We start from the raw sequence: 21,445 nt of genomic DNA on the forward strand, positions 1-21,445 counted from the left end.
AAGTGTTATGCTTCATGCCAGTGTAGGCTCCAGTTGACGGTGCTCCACTTGCTTGGATATCTCCTTTGCGAAAGGTAAGCGCCGGTTGCTACCATCAGCTGGGCAAAAGACCTACTCCAGCTTCCATATATGTATATACATATCTTCTATCCCTCTCTTACAGCTCGTCTATCCTTCCCACTAAGTCTTGGGTAGCCACTAATCATCCTAATTAGAAATATAAATACTTAAATAAGTTAATAACTTAGGTACTCTTATAGTTATAAACTAGAGATATATATTGGCTATTCGCTAGATTACCACACCAGGCATTCCATGTATCTTTACATACAAACTCCATATAAGACATCATCTGAGCATTGATTCCACACCGCAAGTCTGTGCAAGACGCAGCCTTCAGCAGGACAATAGGACTTCTCCTGTATATCACTGGTATCACCTTAATCTCACTCATCACCATCGTCTTCAACATTCTTCTATCGCAATGACCGGCCGCATCGGACCGCTGCTCCCGACGCGCCGACCATCGGGCCGACACGTGATCTGGTCGAATGCGCCCGCAACGCCGGCACGGAGAATGCAGCGCGAATGATGGGGCCAAGTAGGCGGAGAACCAGTCAGATCGGCGCTGGACTTGCCAGTGATGTGATTTCGTTATCAGTGATGGTCTCTTTCGGCCCTTTAAAGTCGGAGAGCGAACGAGCTTAGTGTTTGCCAGAATCTGGGGTGGCATATTATAAATCGGTGATACCCCTCGTTCACATAGCATACTATACTTCTTTCCCCCCTCCATCCTCTCCAAGTTCTTACATCATCTCCGCACACATACATAAACAAGATGGAGGAAGAATCAGGGAAGATCACTATTTCAATCGACCGCGGTGGTACATTCACCGATGTCCATGCCATCGTACCTGGTCGTCCAGATATCATTCTTAAGTTGCTTTCGGTTGACCCCGGTCACTATGAGGATGCCCCCACGGAAGGTGTCCGTCAGATCCTCGAGCTTGTAACTGGCGAGCCGCATCCTCGGGGACAGCCATTGAAGCTAGACCGCATCGGCAGTTTGCGGATGGGGACGACAGTTGCTACAAATGCCTTACTCGAAAGGAAAGGTGCGCGATCTGTGCTCTTCACAACGAAAGGTTTCCGAGATCTCTTGAAGATCGGCGATCAATCGCGTCCCAATATCTTTGACTTGACGATGGCCAGGCCTGGTGTCTTGCCAGAAGGTGTGGTGGAGGTTAATGAGCGTGTTGTGCCCTGCCATCCGTCTGCTGACAAGGACTGCTTCCCCGGCGCCCGCATTGTCGAAGGTGTTACCGGCGAGAAGTTTCGCGTGGTCCAAGAGCTGGATCTCGAGGCCGTTCGAGAGGAGCTTCAGAGACTGAAAGAGCAGGGGTATCAGTCATTGTCGGTGGCGCTTGTTCATTCATACGCATATCCAGAGCATGAGCGCCTGATCGGCGAGCTGGCTGAGAGCATGGGCTTCTCCGTTACACTGTCTTCCAAGTTACAACCCATGATCAAGGTCGTGCCTCGAGGGATGTCGGCCGCAGCCGATGCCTACCTCACCCCAGTCATCAAAACATACATTGATTCCATCTCTGCCGCCTTCGAAGGGGGTCTGGAACAACAGCGCGAGTGTCGATTCGAATTTATGCAATCTGACGGTGGCCTGGTTGACTTTCGCCGCTTCAGCGGGCTGAAGGCGATTCTGTCTGGTCCGGCTGCTGGCGTGGTCGGTTTCGCAGCCACCAGCTATGATCCTACGGAGAAGATTCCCGTCATTGGTTTCGACATGGGTGGCACATCCACAGACGTTTCGCGCTTCGCCGGCCATCTGGAGCATGTGTTCGGATCCAAAGTCGCTGGCGTTCTGATCCAATCCCCTCAACTCGACATCAACACCGTGGCAGCCGGTGGAGGCTCCATCCTCACCTGGCGGAACGGTCTGTTCTACGTCGGTCCTGAATCTGCTTCGGCTCACCCTGGTCCGGCTTGTTACCGCAAGGGTGGTCCTCTGACCGTGACGGATGCCAATCTGTTCCTTGGCCGCCTGCTGCCGGAGTACTTCCCACACATCTTTGGTCCGAACGAGGACCAGCCACTTGACCTGGAAGCCACTACGAAGCTGTTCAACGAACTGACAGACAAGATCAACACTGAAAGGAGAGAAAAGGGTCAGCCAGAGTACACGGCGGAAGAGATCGCCTTGGGTTTCTTGAAGGTGGCGGACGAGTCCATGGCTCGCCCAATTCGCAACCTGACCGAGGCTCGTGGTTTTGAAACTGCTTCCCATCATCTGGCTTGCTTTGGTGGTGCTGGTGGCCAGCACGCCTGCTCCGTTGCCGCCTCCCTTGGAATCTCCCGCATCATCATCCACAAATACTCCTCCGTCCTATCCGCCTACGGTCTGGCCTTGGCTGAAGTCGTCAAGGAGTCTCAGGAGCCGGTCTCTGCTGACTACCACGCCTCGCAGTCGACGCTGCAGAAACGCTTTGACGCCATGACCAAAGCTGCTACCGAGGAGATGGTGACACAAGGCTTCCGTGCCGATCAGGTCCATCATGAACTGTACCTCAACATGCGGTATGAAGGGTCGGACACCAGCCTGATGATCTTGAAGCCGGAGGAGGACTCTGGTTTCCTCGATCAGTTCCGAGAGCGTCATCGCCGAGAGTTCGGCTTCAACTCGGAGAGAGCAGTCCTCGTCGATGACATCCGCGTGCGTACGACCGCCTCTTCCAAAGTGCGGACGGAAAAGAGCCCACTAGTCCAGCTGAAGGAGGCATCTCTGAAAGACGTCAGTCGCCCGCCTGATAATGTCACCAAGGCATACTTTGATGGCCATTCTAGCCGCATTGATACTCCCGTTTATCTGCTCGATAAGCTCGAGAAGAGCACCCGTGTACATGGACCTGCCATCATCATCGACAAGACTCAGACCATTGTTGTCGTACCCAGCGCTGTTGCAAGCATTTTGGAGACGTGCGTCGTAATTGATCTCAAAGACACCAAGACCGATGCATCTGCGGCCAGCGATGAGTCATCTAACATCGATCCCATCCGGCTCAGCATCTTCGGCCATCGATTCATGTCTATCGCCGAGCAGATGGGCCGGACGCTCCAGAAGACCTCGGTATCGACCAACATCAAGGAGCGTCTGGACTTTTCCTGCGCTCTGTTTTCTCCTGATGGGGGGCTGGTCGCTAATGCACCTCATGTTCCTGTTCATCTCGGCTCGATGCAGTTTGCTGTCCGGTATCAGCACCAGAAGTGGTTAGGGAATCTGAAAGACGGCGACGTCCTCGTTGCCAACCACCCAAGCTGTGGTGGAACTCACTTGCCGGATATCACGGTACGCTACTTTTATTCCATCGCTATTTAATGTACTGACATTCCCAGGTTATTACGCCCGTCTTTGACCGCCCCGGTGGCACCGAGATCATGTTCTACGTGGCGTCTCGTGGCCATCACGCGGACATTGGAGGCATCCTTCCTGGATCGATGCCTCCCAAATCCACCGAGCTGTGGCAAGAAGGAGCAGCGATCGAGGGCGACAAGATCGTCAGCAACGGCGTCTTCGACGAAAAACGCATCATGGAACTTCTGGTTGACGGACCCGCTCAGTACGAAGGATGCTCGGGTGCACGATGCGTCAGCGACAACATCTCCGATCTGAAAGCGCAGATCGCCGCCAACGCGCGCGGTATCTCTCTGATCCAGGCTCTCTTCGCCGAGTACGGCGTCGAGACCGTCCAGAAGTACATGTACGCCATCCAGCACACGGCCGAGCGGGCCGTCCGCGACCTCCTCAAGGGACTCCACAAGAAGTTCGAGGGCCAACCCCTGGAAGCAGTCGACTACATGGACGATGGCACCCCCATCAAGCTGAAGGTCACCATCGATGGCTCGGACGGCTCCGCCGTCTTCGACTTCGACGGCACCGGCCCGGAGGTCTACGGCGGCTGGAACGCCCCGATCGCCATCACCCACTCGGCGATTATCTATTGCCTGCGGTGCATGATCAACGCCGACGTGCCCCTCAACCAAGGCTGCCTGGCGCCGATCGACATCCACGTCCCATCACCCAGCATCCTCTCCCCGACCAAGACCGCCGCCGTCGTCGGCGGCAACGTCGTGACCTCGCAGCGCATCACCGACGTCGTGCTCAAGGCGTTCCGCGCCTGCGCCGCCTCACAGGGCTGCTGCAACAACCTCACATTCGGCACGAACGCGCGCACCGACCCGCACACCGGCGAGACACTCCCAGGCTTCGGCTACTACGAAACCATCGCGGGAGGCAGCGGCGCGGGGCCAACCTGGGACGGCGAGTCCGGCGTACACGTGCACATGACCAACACGCGCATCACGGACCCGGAGATCCTGGAGAAGCGGTACCCGACGCTGCTGAGGCAGTTTAGCCTGCGGCCGGGATCGGGCGGCAAGGGTCTGCATCCTGGCGGGGACGGCGTGATTCGCGAGATTGAGTTCCTCGCGCCGATGCAGTGCTCGATCCTCTCGGAGCGGCGGGTGCATCGTCCGTACGGACTGGAGGGCGGCGAGGATGCGCAGCCGGGAATGAATCTGTGGGTTACCATGGATAAAGAGACTGGGGTGGAGCGCCAGGTGAATGTTGGCGGGAAGAATACCGTGTCTGTGAGCACCCATGACCGATTTGTAATTATGACTGCTGGTGGTGGTGGATGGGGGGCTGCCCAAGCATGAGCATGAGCATGAGCATTTGCATTTATTGTATATGGCGCAGGTACTGTTATATTGTTTACGACGAATATAAGAAATGTATGATTTCAATTGAGGCTATTCGTCTATTCCTTATCCATCTAATGCAGGCTATTTATCAGAGAATCTCCATCCACAAACGATGGAACTCCTGCTTAGACCGACAGTGGTAGTATCACGTCGACAAGGGTGTTGCTAGGGTGTATCGGTCCGACAGCCACAACACCCGAAGGATCATGAAGCAGTGTCAAAGCACGACGTGATCAGGTGGTTTAATGGACTGAAAGGAACGTGCTCAATGCTCCTCGTGTCAAAGGACCCAGCACTAGTTCAGTTTTGAAACAATAATAATAGTAGCTAGCCTCGGAGAGATCTGAGCTCAGAATTGTCGCTAAGGATTCCTCGCATGAGCCTAAACAAGGATGCTGCAAGGCGTTTTGTAAGTGCCGAATACGGAGTACTACTTTAGTGGAAGCATGTTGCGACATGTGAAGGAGTTGGATCAAATATTTACAGCCCCTGGTCTCTCATCCAGTGATCAACTGGACGACTCGGTTGGTGCCTGAGGCATCACAAAGGATCTAGTGTTACTGAACACCAGTCGTACAATATGAATCTTCGTTGGATCTGCTTCACTTCATTGAGAGGAAGTAGAACATACACCTTAGATAGATAGTCTACCTCTCTAATATTCAGACATCTTGACAAGTCACAGAAACTCAGTTCTCCTCTCTTCAGAATCCTACTCCTGAAATCGGCGATTCCATTCCTGTTTTACATAAGCAGAATCACATGTTTGTGATTGTGATGGCTTATGGCTTACGGCTTATGGTTACTCCCGGAGATGGCACCTTTTCTGCAAGAAGATCCCATCCTGTCTGAGCGTCTGCCTGTGACCTGTCATGCAAAATGACACAAATCAGTCAGAAGAATTATTGATTAATTAACATTAGTCTGTTTCTGATAAAGCTGGGGTAAGGTAAAAAAAAATGGAAAAAGAAAAAGACTGATTTCCACGATATCTGCTATATCGACTAGGTACAGGGTACTAGTCACCTTATGGATGATGGCCAGATAAACTAATACTTTTCCTCGTGCTATAGCTATATCCTCATGATCATGTTGTCTTGCATCTGCAACAAAAAACAAAAGCAATGCTCTGATCTGATGGCTTGACCAGGCATCACCGGTCACATTTACCCCGCCGGACCTTCACAACGAACAACTGGAGAGCTTCCCCCTCCCTTGACTGCTCCTTTTGACAACCAGAAGAACTGCCTTTCTCTGTTTTTTCCTTTTCGTCATCCGCCTTTTTGTTACCTGAAAGCTCCCTTAAACGTCTTGCCTGCCATGGGGAAACTCCCCGCAGCCATCGTTATAGCCAGGTATGGTCGAAGTTCATGAGCTTCTGAGGTAGCAACGTTTGGCTGACAGATTGATCTCAGGCATGGCGCTCGACTAGATGCTGCCGACAAAAATTGGCACCTCACCTCTCCGACTCCCTATGATCCTCCCCTTTCCTATGGCGGATGGCTCCAGTCCCGCGCGCTCGGAGCTCGAATCATCAACCTACTGCAATCCTTCGACGACCATCCCCCCGTCTCGTCCATCGTACCATCAGACGAGCCGAATTTCCCATCATCGCTCCCGAATCCCAAAAAGAAGCGCAGATTCATAATTCATACTTCTCCATATCTTCGTTGCGTGCAGACGGCCATCGCTGTCAGCTCGGGGATCAGCCAGCACTATACGGACAGCGAGATTGTTCACCCCGCCGTCGCTTCCAACTCCACCCAGGTCAATGGTGCAGACTCACGAAGAGAGTCTATCTCGAGTCCGATGACCTCTGCCCCTGCGATGCCTGGTTCCCACGATCATCGGTGTCTCCTGCGCGTGGACGCATTTCTTGGGGAGTGGTTGAGTCCAGACTACTTTGACCAGATCACCCCTCCCCCGAAGTCGGAAAGGCTCGTGGCTGCGGCCAAAGCTGAATTACTTCGGCGCGGGGATGACGTCGTTCCCGAAGCGGACACGGCCAACAAGCCGTCGACAGGCAACTTCCCTGGGGGCTGGGGTGGTTTCACAAACCCTGACACAACTCGCGTGGATGGAACGGTAAGCAGTGTTGGCCCTTCCTCGGGTGTTACCCATACTCCGGGCCAGCGCACCCGTGCAGGGAGCTATGACAGTCTCAAGTCCGCCGAAACCCCTAACGCTAGAAGAATCCTCGGCAAAATCAACACTGATCTTCCACCGATTCCAGACGGCGCATACATGCCTCCCACGCCGAGCTACGCCATCTCGCCCTCGGACCCGATCCCTGTAGGATATGTCACGCACGCGCGCAACGCCTGTGTGAAGATTGACTACCAGTGGGACAGCATGCGTGAGCCCCAGAACTGGGGCAATGGAGGGGAGTACGGCGAAGAGTGGAGTGCCATGCATTCGCGCTTCCGTGCTGGCTTTGAGCGAATGCTTGCCTGGTACCGCGACAACGAGCAAGGTGCCGGGACTGGCCGACCGCGGCGACATTCGCAACAGCCTGGAATTCACGGGGATCTACACCAGCCAGCTGACGACGACGATGCGACCGACATTATTCTCATCGTGATTACTCACGGGGCAGGATGCAATGCCCTAGTTGGGGCTCTGACTGGAGAGCCCGTGCTGTTGGATTTCAAAACAGCATCCCTTACCCTGTCCGTCCGCAAGGACAATACGGACGAACAAAACGAGGCAGACACTGCTCGGGAGCGATTTTTGTCCCCTGGACCGGTAGAAGAGGCTCCACTCACGAAAGAGTACAGCTTACGACTTGTGGCCTCGACTGATCATCTACGCCCTACCGTGAATCCAATCCCATCCACCTCCAGCTTGCCCTCACCAAGCAGCGCGGTCACTCCCTCGATGTCCGCTTATCGTCATCGGCCTGCGTTGCGCCCCTCGCTTTCTCAGGGACAATTCATGATCGGCCCATCCCCGAATTCGGGTGTTGGATCACGTTCGTGGTCCCTTTTGCGCCCCTCTACCGCACCAAAGGGCTCCACTGGTCTATGGGGCTCCGCCTCTGTTATACACGAATCGGCCGACGATATTTTACCTAACTTTGGCGACCGGAGATCGACTTCGTCTGATGCCGTCGGTCCAGGTCAGGCAAAGGGTTCTGCATCAAAGCCTGAGGAGCCAGCCGCGTGGTCCAACCTGCCTCAAAGAACCTTTTCCCAACGCGGTCTCTGGGGTAGCACACCGGTATCCAAGGACCGGGAAGCTGCTACCAGAAGACGTTGGACGGTGACTGAAAGAAGGATATAGTCGGCTTTGTTTCCACTCTTATTTTGGTTCTACTTTTCTTACTTTGAATTTTTATCAGGATACCTTGGGATGTTGGTTTGTCACTATTTATGTGTTATTTGATTTGTATAAGGCGAGGCGTTCAGGGATCGCGGTCTACAACTGCATGAGACTCTCCTGAAACATGACATAAGTCATGTAATACTCCCCATTCACAATGCTGTACAAAAGTGATGGCCATCACCACTTCCATCAATTGCCATAGTCAGCCTTTTCTCACTACAATATATTTGACTCGCTTCTCGGACTCTAAATCATCTTCGTGTAGTACGTCATTTGTTTACTCCGCCGATTGCACTATGGAGTTTCCACTGACGAACCCCGTTGATCCCCGCGCGGATCCACCTGTTGTAATTGGTGGTGGCAAGCTAGTTCTGGAGGTGCCTTGCAGCCGTGATGCCTCAGGCAGCACTTGCTGATCCCCGTGTTGCCTTTGAGCTCATTCAGCTAGCTGTCTGATCCTCTTTCACTCTTCTCCCGCCTCTCCTTCTTGACATTACTATATCCTATAAATGATGACTCCAGTCGAACTAGATGGCCTCACCATCACACATTCCTCCAACAGAACAGGCCCGCCTGACTTGCGTCTGATTCACTACAACGATGTCTACCACGTGGAGTACGCTTGACCCCTCACCGACATGCCTTCTCGATGAATGCTGACCATGTCCCAGAGCTGGTTCCGCTGAACCCGTTGGCGGTGTCTCCCGTTTCCAATCTGTGATCAACTACTATCGTTCGCACCCGCGATTTACCGACCTTCCCGACGTCCTGACCTTCTTCTCCGGCGATGCCTTTAACCCCAGTCTCGAGAGCACAGTCACCAAAGGGCGACATATGGTACCGTTCCTGAACAAAGCAGGGACGGATGTAGCTTGTGTTGGGGTATGTGAGCGTTGCACAAAGGCTTGATTATGACCAGGAATGTGGCTAACACGCTATGGGGTGGACAGAATCACGATCTCGATTTCGGTGTCGCACAGTTTCGTCATCTGCGTAGCCAGTGCAGGTTTTCCTGGCTGCTGGCCAATGTTCTAGACCCGGCACTGGGTTCAGACGTCTCGATCGCCAATTGCGAGAAGATGGTTATGTTGACATCGTCGAACGGACTCAAGGTTGGCGTTATTGGGCTGGGAGAGCGAGAATGGTAGGCTATTGAACGATACTATGGTACTATGGTATCAGGCGATGAATTGACAATCTTAAGGCTAGGAACCATCAACTCCCTCCCTCCGGACCTGATCTATAAATCCGCCTCACAAACCGCGTTAGAGCTTGCACCGAAACTGCGCCAGCAGGGCGCGGATATTATCGTAGCCGTTACCCACCAGCGAGAACCGAACGACTATAAACTGGCCCAGAACCTTCCCCCCGGCACGATAGACCTCATCTTAGGAGGCCATGATCATTTCTACGGACATGCGGTGATCAACAACACGCATATCTTGCGATCCGGCACCGATTTCAAACAGCTGAGCTATATCGAGGCGTGGCGTAAGACTGACGGACCGGGATGGGACTTCAACATCGTCCGTCGCGATATAGTTCGAACGATTCCCGAAGATCCCGCCACCGTTGCCCTGGTCGGTCGGTTGACCTCCAGTCTCAAGGCGAAGCTGGAAAAGCCGGTTGGATACACTGTCCGTCCGCTCGACGGCCGTTTCTCCACGGTTCGTCAGAAAGAGTCCAATCTCGGCAACTTTGTCTGTGATCTCATGCGATTCTACTATGACGCTGACTGCGCTATGATGGCCGGCGGGACGATCCGCGGTGACCAGATCTACCCACCCGGTCTCCTACGCCTCAAGGATCTGCTAAACTGCTTCCCCTTCGAGGACCCGGTGGTCTTGCTCCGCATCAAGGGCTCAGCACTTATGGACGCCTTAGAAAACGGAGTGAGCCAGCTGCCCGCCCTCGAAGGACGCTTCCCACAGGTATCGAACATCTCCTTTAGCTACAACCCGTCCGCACCCCCTGGCTCGCGCCTCAACTGGGCCAAAGTAGGCGGACAACCGATCGAGTTCGAACGGAGCTACGTCCTCGCGACGAGGGGCTACATGGCCCGCGGAAAGGACGGGTTCACATCCCTCCTCGTGCAGTCCGCCGGAGGCGAGGTGGAAGAGATCGTCGACGAAGAGAACGGCGTGATGATCAGCACCATCCTCCGGCAGTACTTCCTCAGCCTCCGGATCCTGGGCAAGTGGCAGCGCTGGAGCAAGAGTCTATCACGGCACTGGGCAAAAGTCCACCAGAACCTCCACTGCGAGGGCTGGCTGAAACCCGCCTCCGCGCAACCCTCCCCCGTCTCCGAGAAGGTGCCCAGCCGGCCTTTCTTCTCGCGACCGAATCTCAAACGCACAAAGCACTATTACTACGGCCGGTTCACCGAGATCGAAGCAAACGGGACTGCCAAAGGCCGCGAGGACGAGGAGGGCACGAGCATGGACTCGGACTCGGATTCGGACCCGGAGATCTTGACCTCCCCGCAGCCGACCACCAACTACGTCACTCTGCCCGCCCGCTCTGCCGCGGAGGAAGAACAACGGATGCGGCTTGCGCGCCGGGCGGTCCGGAAATGGATGCGCGCTGCGGGGTTCGAGCCCACGACGCTCAACACGGCCGATGATGCTCAGGGGTTCACGCCGGCGTGGACCCCCGGCATTGCGCCCAGACTCGAGGGGCGCATTGTTATCGAGAAGTAGTGCCAACTCGTAGTTGGATACATGAGTTGTAGTCGGATTGTTTGGGAGCTCTGCGAGCAATGCTTACTTCTTGATCTAAGCACAATAGAGTACGACTTACGATAAATGACCAATGGATGATATACTTGGTATTGGCACTTGTTCATTTACATTATATCCATTCCAAACCCCCATTGCCGGTGCCTGAACGATCATCACTTGACAACATGGAACATAGCAACACTGCTCAATGACTCGAAGACTTACTTTTGCTTCGTCTTGAGCAGATAATCCCCTCCCCTCCAGGCTTTGTAGACACCATACAACCCACTCACAGGCCAGAGGTTCCACACAATATCTCGGATAGATCCCCAGCCCATACTGCCAGTACCATCCTCAGACGCCGCAAGTCTAAACCGAACCTTTTGGTACAGATCAGGCAGATAAGACGCATGATATCTCTCCCTCAGCTGGTCGTATTTCCTCTTATCGTATATAGACCAGAATTCGTCTTCGGTGTAGTACGCATGCGCATATAACCATTTCTTTCCATCGAGTTCGCGCACTTTGCCTTCCAGTCGGCGATTCTGTGCGATGAACTCGGCAGTGTTGCTGTGGAAGGGAGACGGCGCCCACAGACCAAAGTTCATGAGGTACCCGTCGTCCTCCGGATTGGTAGATGGTAGGGCCGCATTGGTCGAATCAGTACGTGACATCAGCCCTTCTGAATGCCGCAGAGGGCACAGCCAGATCGGGTATGCGCCAAAGTTCTGTTTCTGGTCCAGCCAGTCGAGGAACTCGGTTGTCCCCGTGTATGGTACCGCCACGTCTTGGATGATGTACCGCTTCGAGTGTCCGCTCTCGTGGAGAGCGTGGTACATCACCCGCGTGTGCATGAAATAGTCCAGAATGTAGCGTGTGATACGGTTGAATGGAACTAGGAAGTACGAATAGGCGTACCGGGCAACCCAGAACCCGCCCCGGTCATAGCGGAAAAGGTAGTCGGTCAACGGGATGTAGTCTGGGCTTCTTGAAGATGAGTTGGCACGTTTCTGTGCATGAAGATAAAACCACGGATCCCGAGCGCCGGTGAAGCGTTGTGGTTTGATGTTTGCAGGCAGAGAATCGGTCAATCGTCCTGTGCAAACGACGATGTGATCCCTGGCGAAGACGATCCCGTCGAGGTAATCGATCTGTTGATCTGCAGCCGCGGTGCGGAAGACGTCCATGGCATGAGCCATGCACGAGGTGGACTGGTACTTCAGCTCGACATAAGGTTTAGCCTGTTGACACTGTACCTCAAGCAACGTGACGACACCTAGAGTGCCGAATGCCGACGCAGCACCCCAGAAGAGATCGGGATCGGAGGTCTTCGAGGCAATCCGTACCTCACCGTTTGGCAGGACTATTTCAATCCAATTTACAGTGGCATCAAAGAAACCGTGTCGAAAAGAGCTGCTTTCGCCGGATGTGCCGGAAAACCCTCCTCCGGCCGTGATACCAGGAAACTCCATTACAACAAGAGGGACCAGGCCAGCAGCCAGAGTGGCCTGGACGAGGTGGTCCATCGGGACATTGGGTTCGACCAGCACTGTTTGAGCTTCGCAATCGGTGCGCATAACATGATTTAGATGTGCTGTGTTGATGGTATTGTTGTGATCATGCTCAGACTGCCGTGTACTATTCGTTGAGCCATGATAGATGCGAAAAGGTTGTTGGCGACTGTGGAATTTTCTGACCTGACCTGCAATGGTCGCTACGGTCTTGTTGTGATCGTCCATGTTGTGATGACCAGGGGCTTTGCGGGAATCGGGGAGAGCGGGTTGTGACGTAGAGGAATAGTACCGTGTCCTAGCTTGTACCCACACCAACTAGGCTACCGAATTACTCCGTAGTGGCTCGACTAACGCAGGGTAGGTCGGCAACAGTCGCATTCCGCGGCCTACCGGTTGTCTCAAACATTGCGAGTTTCATAAGATATAATGATCTTGGAATGCAGGCGCAACGCACATGCGATCATTTGAACCTTCCGCCAGATGCTATCACGCCGACCGTGCACCCTGTGCTCTGCAGCAATTTTCGCCGTGCTCATTGCTAGGTGTTCCTGGGAGCCATCCTTATCAGAGGATCACTGAACTCCAACTGGGCGCGCACCAGACAAGTTCACGACTCTTCCACCGCCGCCGGCAGCAGCAGCAGCAGCAAACTGAGATGCCATCGGTGACGGGGGCTGCACCCATCCAGGCACAGTATCATCTTCTCCTTCCCGTGCAGAGATTGTTTGCCAAACGTTTGGAAAGCCAGTAGGCAAGGCACCACGAAGTCGTGCACCAGGAATCGCAAACCGAGGGTTCCTGTGCGTAAGGTATCCGCGCATGAGACCTTGAGTCAGGAGCGATGCAAGAATGGACTCGAGCTCGCGCATCATAGGTGTTGGCTTTTCGTGTCCTTGATCTAGATGGTGAGCGTACGGATCTAGCTCAAATTGACTGTACTCTGCATCTATTTCGCCATCCGTCAAGGCGCCCGTCGGATTGTCTTGCCATCGGCCCAGAGCATCAAAGTATCCGTCTGGAGCAAGATAATCCCCATACTTGGATTGCAAGGTAGCGGCAGACTCCAGCTCACCGGCATCCACGCCACTCACTCCAGTGAAGTCCGGATCCAATACCTTAAAGACGATCTGCGACCCGGCGCTATTGCTAGCAGCCTTTGCGTCCTGCGCTCTGCTGGGCTGTATAACTCCGATAGCTCCGAGGGATGCCTGAGTATGTTGCGATTGCAGCCATCGCACAGCCGTTTCCAGTTTGCTCAAGTAAAGATAGGGCGGCGGTCCGCGCTGGGATTGCCCTTGAGGATCCCCATGGAAGCCGGCATGAATAAACACCTTACGCGCTAATGACCGCCAAACTAAAATCTCACATCGATTCCGCAAGGGAAGCAAGATGCCTCGCTTTGCATACCATTCAGTCGTCGGCGAGTCCACTGCCAGGTGCTCTCGGAAGGCAATGTAGTCCCCACGAACGATCAATTGGCAAATTGGGATGAATCGCTCGGCGAGTCCTTCGCATTCTGGTCTTTGCAAGAGTTGCAATGAAGGAAAGCGGCCCATGATGATGTTGCATGGGATAAGGTACGTGAGAATCATACGTTTCTGACCGACAGCCTGGCGGTGACACTGGTCATAGGCAGCTTGCAGCGCAATCTGCGCCGGATAGAAGAGGTTGTTGGAGAACAAATATCGTCCGAGGTAGTAGAGATAAGTGACTCGCTGAGAAGCCGGGAAGTACTTCAGAGGCGGGGACTGGGCACTGATGCTGGCGAACATTTGTTCCGCGTTTCGCAGCTTGCCGCACTGTATGGTTGTTTCAGTCGATACGTAATTGATAACGATGAACTGTATGCCGGGGATGAATGCATACCTGAAAGAGTAGTTTCAAGCACAGATTGGCCATAAGATATATGCCCACTCGCTTGCCTTCAGGCTTTCCATGAATCCCTGGAGTGCCGCTACGATCGGTAAGGCACTTGATGAAGGCTTCACGGACGACATTTGCAGACCGCTCCACGAGGGTGACTTTCTCAACGCTCTCTTCCTGGTTCGAACTACCCTCCTGCCTCAACAAGTGTGCAATCAAATCCGGCCGACGGTCCAGGCCCATTGCTAACTTTGCAAGGACTTTGGACAAATAGAGGACGGTCGGTAGCACTATCACACCCATCTGACTGTCGCCGAGAGCTATGACGCATTGGCTGTTTGGTTCAAAAAGGTACAAATCAGTCACCGCGTCGCGAAAGCGGAAATATCGGTCAGAATCTCGCTGCTGATCGAGATCGAGACAAGAAAATCGTGGAGGCGGGAAATACACGGCGGCGACTTACTTGAGGAGTCCCTTGAGTAGGTTATAAGTCTCGAGGAGGTTGTCGACGTTGACATCGCGAAGGAAGCTGAAATATAGCTTCATGAAAGTAGGGAAGGCCGCCCACGAGCTAGCTCCTTTCGTGCGCGGCACAACCTCTTCGCATCGTCGCAACAGGTTTCCTTCCTTTGGCGATCCGCTGGGGTATTGTTGTCGCAGCTCGTCCACCATCTGTCGGTACACGTCGGGAAGAGGAGGTTCGATCTGCAAGAAATCCTGAAGCTTGGCTCCATCGCGCTCTTTCACAAGATCAGCAATTCCTGCTAGGAAGCGATCCAATACAGGAGTGCCCTGGCCCGTCATAGTTGGTAGTCGCGAGAAGCAGCAATAGGAGGAATAGTTTACGTCGGAAACGTGGTGGATAGATTCAAGTTGTTGGCGGTCATGGGAGCTCAGCGGTCGTACGAACTGTGAGGTGAGTAGATAATTATCGGTAAGAATGCATTGTTCTCACTATAGAGAGAGAGATTGAGATTGTAAGCGGCGCAAAGAATGCGGTTGAGCGTATCTTGGGTGGACAGAGAGACTTGACAACCGCAAAAGAAGCGGAAGAAGCTGCGGAGTTTAAGCTCTTTTGTGGCGGGCGGAAGAGACAAGTGACTGACCGCAGGCCAATAATCCCTTTTGTGGTTAGCTCTACTCTTTGTTTTGGGAAACGACACGACACCACGTTGTCTAGTGACATCTGCTACACCTATCTAGATAATTGTCATCTTGCTCATCACTTCGGAGGCTGAAGATGGAGATTATTCAATTCGCTATATACAACGTGACGAAGTCCAACAGCCTTAATCACATCCATGATAGGCTAATCCTTGAAGGAGATTGGAGAAACCAGCCTCCACACAATATATATTTTGGAAATCATGCAAGATCTTGTCTCCGAGCTACAATTCCACATCATATGATGGAACCGATGCTCGCTGACACGGTACTTTATCCTATATATTTTGAGTGGCTTAAAGGCTCTATGGATGTATTCGTGTGGAGAATAGAGGAATGTACCTTAGGGGAAGCTTAAACTAAATATGCCTGCCAATCACCTCACAGTGTCTGCGCTAGATCCTGGAAATCAACCCGGAGATACAAAAGGACTATGGCGCTAGGAGGCTAGCTACCCTACGGAATGATTATAACCTACAAAGAGAGCATTGGAGTCTCGACCACATACACAACGGTCTGATCACATGTGTCTCCCCTGGGCAATACTTATGAGATATAGGTATCATGTTTGATGCCTGCTCTTTCGAAGCGAGGCTCGCCAATGATCTATTGCTTGCTATATTTCAGAATATCGCCATTTCAGGATTGCGTTTATGTAGTAAGATACAAGCTTTAGGTCATTGAGTTGGGTGCTTAGGTGCTATGATGATCTGGTGAAGTGAACTCGTTATAATGGTGAGTCGTCCACTGTATTCCGGAGATGGACATTCATCGTTTGCCTACCTCGGGTGAGGATCTTCGAAAAGCTGTCAAACTTGATAAAAATAACGCACCCCTGCAATATCTTGCGAAATGTTGATGCCGGGCGTCGTGGAACGAGAACAATCACAGGGAAGCAGCAAACATCCCTTTCCCTCGTCCACTTTCACATGAAGACGATCCACTCGCCTACGTCATGCTTGAACCACACCACCACCACCACCTTCAGAGCAGACCAGGAAAAGGCCTATCTGAGATCCGATTGAAAAGAAGCCTGATTTCCCGCTTATTGTCCTTCTTGTAAACAATTTACTCCGTATTACCTTCGCTTTTCATACTTCCTCTTCTCTGAGGTCCCCCTGCCATCGTTCAGCTGGGCAATTAAGTGTTGGCCTTTGCTATAATTTGTCTGCCATATCCAAAGTCGCAATAATCCTCCTAGGTGTCAACCGAGTGTTCATCTTCTATGGCACAATCAAAAGCCAAGTCCACGGCTGTGGACTTCTTCACGCATCCTTTCCTCATGGTGTTCAGTGTATTCTATATGCTATTCCAGAATATCCTCACCTGGATTTTCTCTCCCGCTCCTCCGCCTCCAGCATCAACTGCCAATGGTCTTCCCAAGAAAAGAGTAGCTGTCATTGGTGCCGGCTTGACTGGAGTATCGTCTGCGGCGCACTGCATTGGACATGGATTCGATGTGCAATTATTTGAAGCCCGTCCCAAGGATAAAGGCCTCGGAGGAATCTGGAGCGTACGTTGTTCTATCTTTGAACTTATTCGAAATTTTACTAATGCAATCTCATTTAGCGCGTCAACTCTACCTCATCCTTGCAGGTTCATAGTATAATGTATCGGTTTCATCCATCAGTGAAATACACCACCGCCTATCCCTCGCAACAGGAAATTCGCGAGCAGATCATTGACCTGTGGAAACGCTACGGCCTCCAGAAGCGTACCGTTTTCGACACTCCAGTTACGTCCGTCAAACAGACAAAGGACGGAAAATGGATCATTAACGACAACGAGGAAGAGTACGGACTCTTCGATGGCGTAATCGCATCTGTTGGCGTTTGCGGTGATCCAAAGATGCCGCCTCTTCCGGCTCAAGACCGCTATAAAGGCAAGATTTTCCATTCTTCTGAGCTCGACGGGAAAGACGTCGAGGGCAAGAAGGTGCTCATCATTGGCGGTGGCGCCAGTGCCATTGAAGCGCTGGAATTTGCCGTCAAGTCTAAGGCGAGTGAGATAGACGTGCTGTCACGGTCCGATAAGTGGATTATCCCGCGCAACGTATTCGTCCAGTCGCTGCTAGCCATGAACATCTTTGGACAGGAGACATTCTTGTCATGGATTCCGGAGTGGTTGCTACACAAGCTTTTCTATCGCGATCTCCAGGACATTGCCCCGTCAAGCGGTCTCTACACCGAAACTCCCATGGCCAATTCGGAGCTCTTTGACCAAATCCGCCAGGGTAAAGCACGCTGGCTACGCGGAGACATTGTCTCTCTCACAGAGGACGGTGTCATGTTCAATCATCGCTCACGAGGAGTCCCCAAGGGAGGTCCCGGACACGAATCGGTTGTTCCTGGAGATGTGATCATCATGGCAACGGGTTTCAAGCGACCATCGCTAAACTTCCTGCCGAATGATTGTTTCGAAGACCCTTATGGCCCACCCAGCTGGTATCTCCAGGTTTTCCCACCAAAGTACACGAGCATCTGCGCCAACAACAGCACCTACATCAACGCCATCGGCACTGTGGGAAACATGCACATTGGTATCTACACGCGCTTCCTGCTGATGTTCCTGGTTGATCCTCTATCGCGGCCAACGGAAGGTCGGATGAAGACCTGGATCGACTTTACGCGCTTGATGAAACGGCTGGCTCCGACAGGCGCTTTTGACTTCTTCACTTACGCCGAATTGATCTACTGGTACATCTTCGTAATTCTTGTCAACCCGTTCCGCTGGAAGTGGGCGCCATTCGTGCTCTTTGGCATTGGCCGTACGCTTCCGCTGGAAGTCGTCAGGCAAGAAGAATCGTTCCGACAGCAGTTGAGGAAGCAGCATTAAAACCTCTGTGTGGTTTTGAATGCATCTTGCAGCAAAGCATAAGTCTTGAACTGGACGGTGCCCCGGAAGATGTTCTATCACGATACATATGACATTTTCTTTCTTTGTTCTTATACAAAATATGTTTGATATTCCTGTAGACAGCACTTATAAAAAATTGCGCTCACGTTTTCTATGCCAATATCTTCCATTTAATCTGAGATAAACCAAGGGTCGAAGCAAACCCATGGAGCCTCAAGGACGTAAACACCTTCCCAATATTGATGAAGACTAGCTAGTCGCATGTCCCATGAGTTATGATTATCGCTCCAATGTTTGTTTAAAAGGTACGCTTAAGGCAGCCAATCTTGGTCCTAACTATAACTCTTTGTCACCCTTGCATCCGTTGTTTTGCCTTAGACAAAAGAGAGCTCAGATCCACTGAAAGGTCTCTCGGTTTCGGGTAGAATGAAAGGTGTTGATAAATCTGCAGAAGGCAGATATACTCCAGTTTGTGAGAGAAAAGGAGGTCTGGTCCCTCGGTGTCTTTTAAAGCTCTAATAACAAATTTCCGAACGATATTCACGCTCACGGGGCAGACAGAGTAGATATCTCGAGAAGGAGATAAACAAACAACGCCAACACAACCATGAGTTAAGTTAAACTTGATGACCTCCTCGAGAGCTCCGCCTCACTCTTTCCTAATCTCCGGTATCTTCCTCTCAATATTATACACAAGGTTTCCCTTGCGCAACATCTTATAAGGAATAACCCGCCTCTCCTCCAGCCACATGATAGGATAGAAGATGACAACACCGAGCATACAGAAGAGAGTCGCAAATGATTGAAAAGCAAGAACAAAGAGATGCCCTACATGGGGAACTAGAAACTTGATCCATTCTGAGACCTGGTACAAATCTTCTTGCTTGGCGATGTAGTAGAGGGTATGATCCCCGTTCACCATCGAGGGCTTCTGGACTCCAGAATCCGTGGTGAGGTTGATGACCGTCGTGAGTCTGACGGGAGAGACGTGGAATGGGACCACCCATATTGAAAATATCTGTGACATGGTAATATAGAGAGTGAGATGGCTTTCGTCATAGGCTGTGGATTATTAGCGACCCGCAAGATCAGAGACTTGAGCTATGAACACTTGCCTATGGAATGAATTTGGTGCTCAATTCGAGGCGACATGATTTTGTACCATTGGAAGATCTTGATGATGGACCAACGGCTGCCATCATAACTCGTAACACGGCAGAATGGATGTACAAAGGCTGCTGATGGCGTGAAGTATTTCTCTATTGTTTCCTGCTGAACTGATGGCGGTGACTCTATCAGCTGCTTGATAACTGTCGAGATCTCCGACACTGCATTGTCACATTAGATCAGATTGGCCATTATTGTAGGATTTTGGCGCTAACCTGGGTTTTCCATCTTCCTAATTCCTTCCTTCGAAGTGTGATTTCAATTGCCGCGTGAAGTTGGAAAGCAATTGAGGACAAAACGAATGATGGATGGGCTTCTCCTTGATTAACTTGTTCCTGTTCCTGAGGCCGAAATGGAGATGATGTCATTCGCTTTCCGACGCATGTGAAAATGCAATTCGGAGACGGTGACATTTCAGCATGTGTTTATCATCGCAAAATCTGACTTACATAGAGAAGTAATCATTTATAGAGATTACTAGATCAATGACAGCGCTGCAAGGAATTGAGCTAGTCTTAAAAGATGCTCTGATTAGAGTTCGCACAGGCGGCAAAATATATAATCGATCAACTTTTGGTGGTATCGGTGAAATGCCAGTTGCCTCACATATAAACAAAACTCCAGGACCATATCCGGAATGCTAAAATATGTACATCTAAGCCCGTTTCCAGCTCTCAACCTTCTTCCGACGCTTCTCAAAGATCTGACCCACTGCCGCGCCATCACTGCGTGGTCCATCATCGTTAAGTTTTCGCTTCCGACTCTTCTCCAGCGCGCTGCCGCTTCCTTTGGCCCTACGCGTGAGCTTTGCGATCCGGTCTGCACCCTCGGTAAGACCTCTCCACTCTTCACCACCAAAAGTGCTCTCCTTGCCCTGACCGCGCCGCTTGGCTCTCTCCTTCTTGCTCTCCTTGGCCAATCGCACGAAGTTGGTTTCTTCATATGTAGTACGTTCGGCCTCGTGCTCTCTTTCCCTCCTGGTCTTCGAATGTCTTCCTCCTTGGACAATCGTGCTACCGATACTGGGCTCTGCCATGGGAGCGGCCGACATTTCAGCACTGACAAACTCGTCAATGACATTGGATCTGCGTGGACGGCGGTCCCTCTGCTCTTTGCGTTCGGTTGTGGGAAGTGCAGTTGGCATGATTCTCGGAGGCCGATAGATACCGTCGCCTGCCATTTTCTTGTCTGCCTTCTCTTCTGTCTGAGCCGCCGACTTTATTCCCTTCGAGAAGGCAGAAATATTCGGTCGGTAAGCCATCTCATCAATGCCCTCTTCCTCCTCGTCTTCTCCTTCACTATCGCTCTCACTGTCGCCGGAGCTCTCTTCAGAGCCGGATTCGTTGTTGTTATCGGATTTCGCATTCTTTGCCTTGCTCTTTGTCGAAGCCTGCGCACCGCGCTTGGCCCTGTCGGCATCCTCTGCAGCCTTGATGACTTTGTCAACCTGGTACTTCAGTCGGCCCTCCAGAGGCCGTACGCCTCGGTCCAAATACACGCGGAGCTCGGTAAGCTTTTTAACGATTTCTTCGCGCAGTGACAAGTTTCCATTACCGACATCGCTGTTCTCTTCTGCCTTCGACTCCTCAGAGGCTACCTCTCTCAACTGGAAAATAACGAGGAAAACCAAGTTGTGTAGGTAAGATAGTAACAGGTCGCTTTTGGTGTCAAGAAGCGATATGCCATCGTGAGGAGGTTCGATGGAGACGTCGGTTGGTGAATCTCGTTTTGCTTGCGGAAGGGACGACCCAGTGCTCGACAAACAACTGGTGAGATTCTCCAGTAATGTAGAAATATTCTCTAGACCCGAAGGTTCTGTTTGAGCCGCCGCTGTCGCCATTGTAATGTGGATAGTTATATAACTTGCGTCTTTCTCTAGAGTGCGGTAAAATATGCTGAGGGAAATTTTTCGATCACCCAAATCTTATCGGCACGTGATTATTAACCTGTTGCTTGGGATCTCTCCAGCCATCACGTGTGCCAAGACTGCGGATTAGCTGGCTGTGCGGAAAGTCCAGGTAACCAGAGCTCGTACGGAGTAACCACTGCTTGTTACCTATT

The 21,445-nt window shown here is 52.0% G+C and overlaps 8 protein-coding genes across 8 annotated transcripts; 4 read left to right on the forward strand and 4 right to left on the reverse strand.

Annotated features, from left to right (window-relative positions):
• Window positions 1-838: 838 nt before the first annotated feature.
• On the forward strand, window positions 839-4,731 carry ALT_0077 (5-oxoprolinase; the record flags this gene model as incomplete). Its single annotated transcript, XM_033563039.2, has 2 exons — window positions 839-3,361; window positions 3,409-4,731. The coding sequence occupies 2 exons, from the start codon at window positions 839-841 to the stop codon at window positions 4,729-4,731; spliced, it is 3,846 nt and encodes a 1,281-aa protein (XP_033418930.2).
• Window positions 4,732-6,096: 1,365 nt separating this feature from the next.
• On the forward strand, window positions 6,097-8,058 carry ALT_0078 (uncharacterized protein; the record flags this gene model as incomplete). The annotated part of the gene is made up of 2 exons (XM_033563038.2): window positions 6,097-6,131; window positions 6,192-8,058. 2 exons carry the CDS (start codon window positions 6,097-6,099, stop codon window positions 8,056-8,058), a joined length of 1,902 nt encoding a protein of 633 aa, XP_033418929.2.
• Window positions 8,059-8,609: 551 nt separating this feature from the next.
• ALT_0079 (putative 5'-nucleotidase) lies at window positions 8,610-10,799 on the forward strand (the record flags this gene model as incomplete). The annotated part of the gene is made up of 4 exons (XM_033563037.2): window positions 8,610-8,716; window positions 8,772-8,982; window positions 9,051-9,244; window positions 9,305-10,799. 4 exons carry the CDS (start codon window positions 8,610-8,612, stop codon window positions 10,797-10,799), a joined length of 2,007 nt encoding a protein of 668 aa, XP_033418928.2.
• Window positions 10,800-11,041: 242 nt separating this feature from the next.
• On the reverse strand, window positions 11,042-12,559 carry ALT_0080 (FAD-binding oxidoreductase; the record flags this gene model as incomplete). The annotated part of the gene is made up of 1 exon (XM_033563036.2): window positions 11,042-12,559. The coding sequence occupies one exon, from the start codon at window positions 12,557-12,559 to the stop codon at window positions 11,042-11,044; it is 1,518 nt and encodes a 505-aa protein (XP_033418927.2).
• Window positions 12,560-12,906: 347 nt separating this feature from the next.
• On the reverse strand, window positions 12,907-15,001 carry ALT_0081 (protein CSN12 homolog; the record flags this gene model as incomplete). Its single annotated transcript, XM_033563035.2, has 3 exons — window positions 12,907-14,133; window positions 14,201-14,531; window positions 14,661-15,001. 3 exons carry the CDS (start codon window positions 14,999-15,001, stop codon window positions 12,907-12,909), a joined length of 1,899 nt encoding a protein of 632 aa, XP_033418926.2.
• A 1,585-nt stretch (window positions 15,002-16,586) lies between these two features.
• On the forward strand, window positions 16,587-18,196 carry ALT_0082 (flavin-containing monooxygenase; the record flags this gene model as incomplete). Its single annotated transcript, XM_033563034.2, has 2 exons — window positions 16,587-16,874; window positions 16,931-18,196. The coding sequence occupies 2 exons, from the start codon at window positions 16,587-16,589 to the stop codon at window positions 18,194-18,196; spliced, it is 1,554 nt and encodes a 517-aa protein (XP_033418925.1).
• Window positions 18,197-18,866: 670 nt separating this feature from the next.
• ALT_0083 (uncharacterized protein) lies at window positions 18,867-19,244 on the reverse strand (the record flags this gene model as incomplete). Its single annotated transcript, XM_033563033.2, has 1 exon — window positions 18,867-19,244. The coding sequence occupies one exon, from the start codon at window positions 19,242-19,244 to the stop codon at window positions 18,867-18,869; it is 378 nt and encodes a 125-aa protein (XP_033418924.1).
• Window positions 19,245-20,039: 795 nt separating this feature from the next.
• Window positions 20,040-21,224, reverse strand: lcp5 (small subunit rRNA maturation protein LCP5; the record flags this gene model as incomplete). The annotated part of the gene is made up of 1 exon (XM_033563032.2): window positions 20,040-21,224. One exon carries the CDS (start codon window positions 21,222-21,224, stop codon window positions 20,040-20,042), a length of 1,185 nt encoding a protein of 394 aa, XP_033418923.2.
• Between the last annotated feature and the right edge of the window lie 221 nt (window positions 21,225-21,445).

The sequence above is a fragment of the Aspergillus lentulus genome, assembly GCF_001445615.1.
Source record: "Aspergillus lentulus DNA, contig: Alt01, strain: IFM 54703, whole genome shotgun sequence".
Classification (NCBI taxonomy): Eukaryota; Fungi; Ascomycota; class Eurotiomycetes; order Eurotiales; family Aspergillaceae; genus Aspergillus; species Aspergillus lentulus.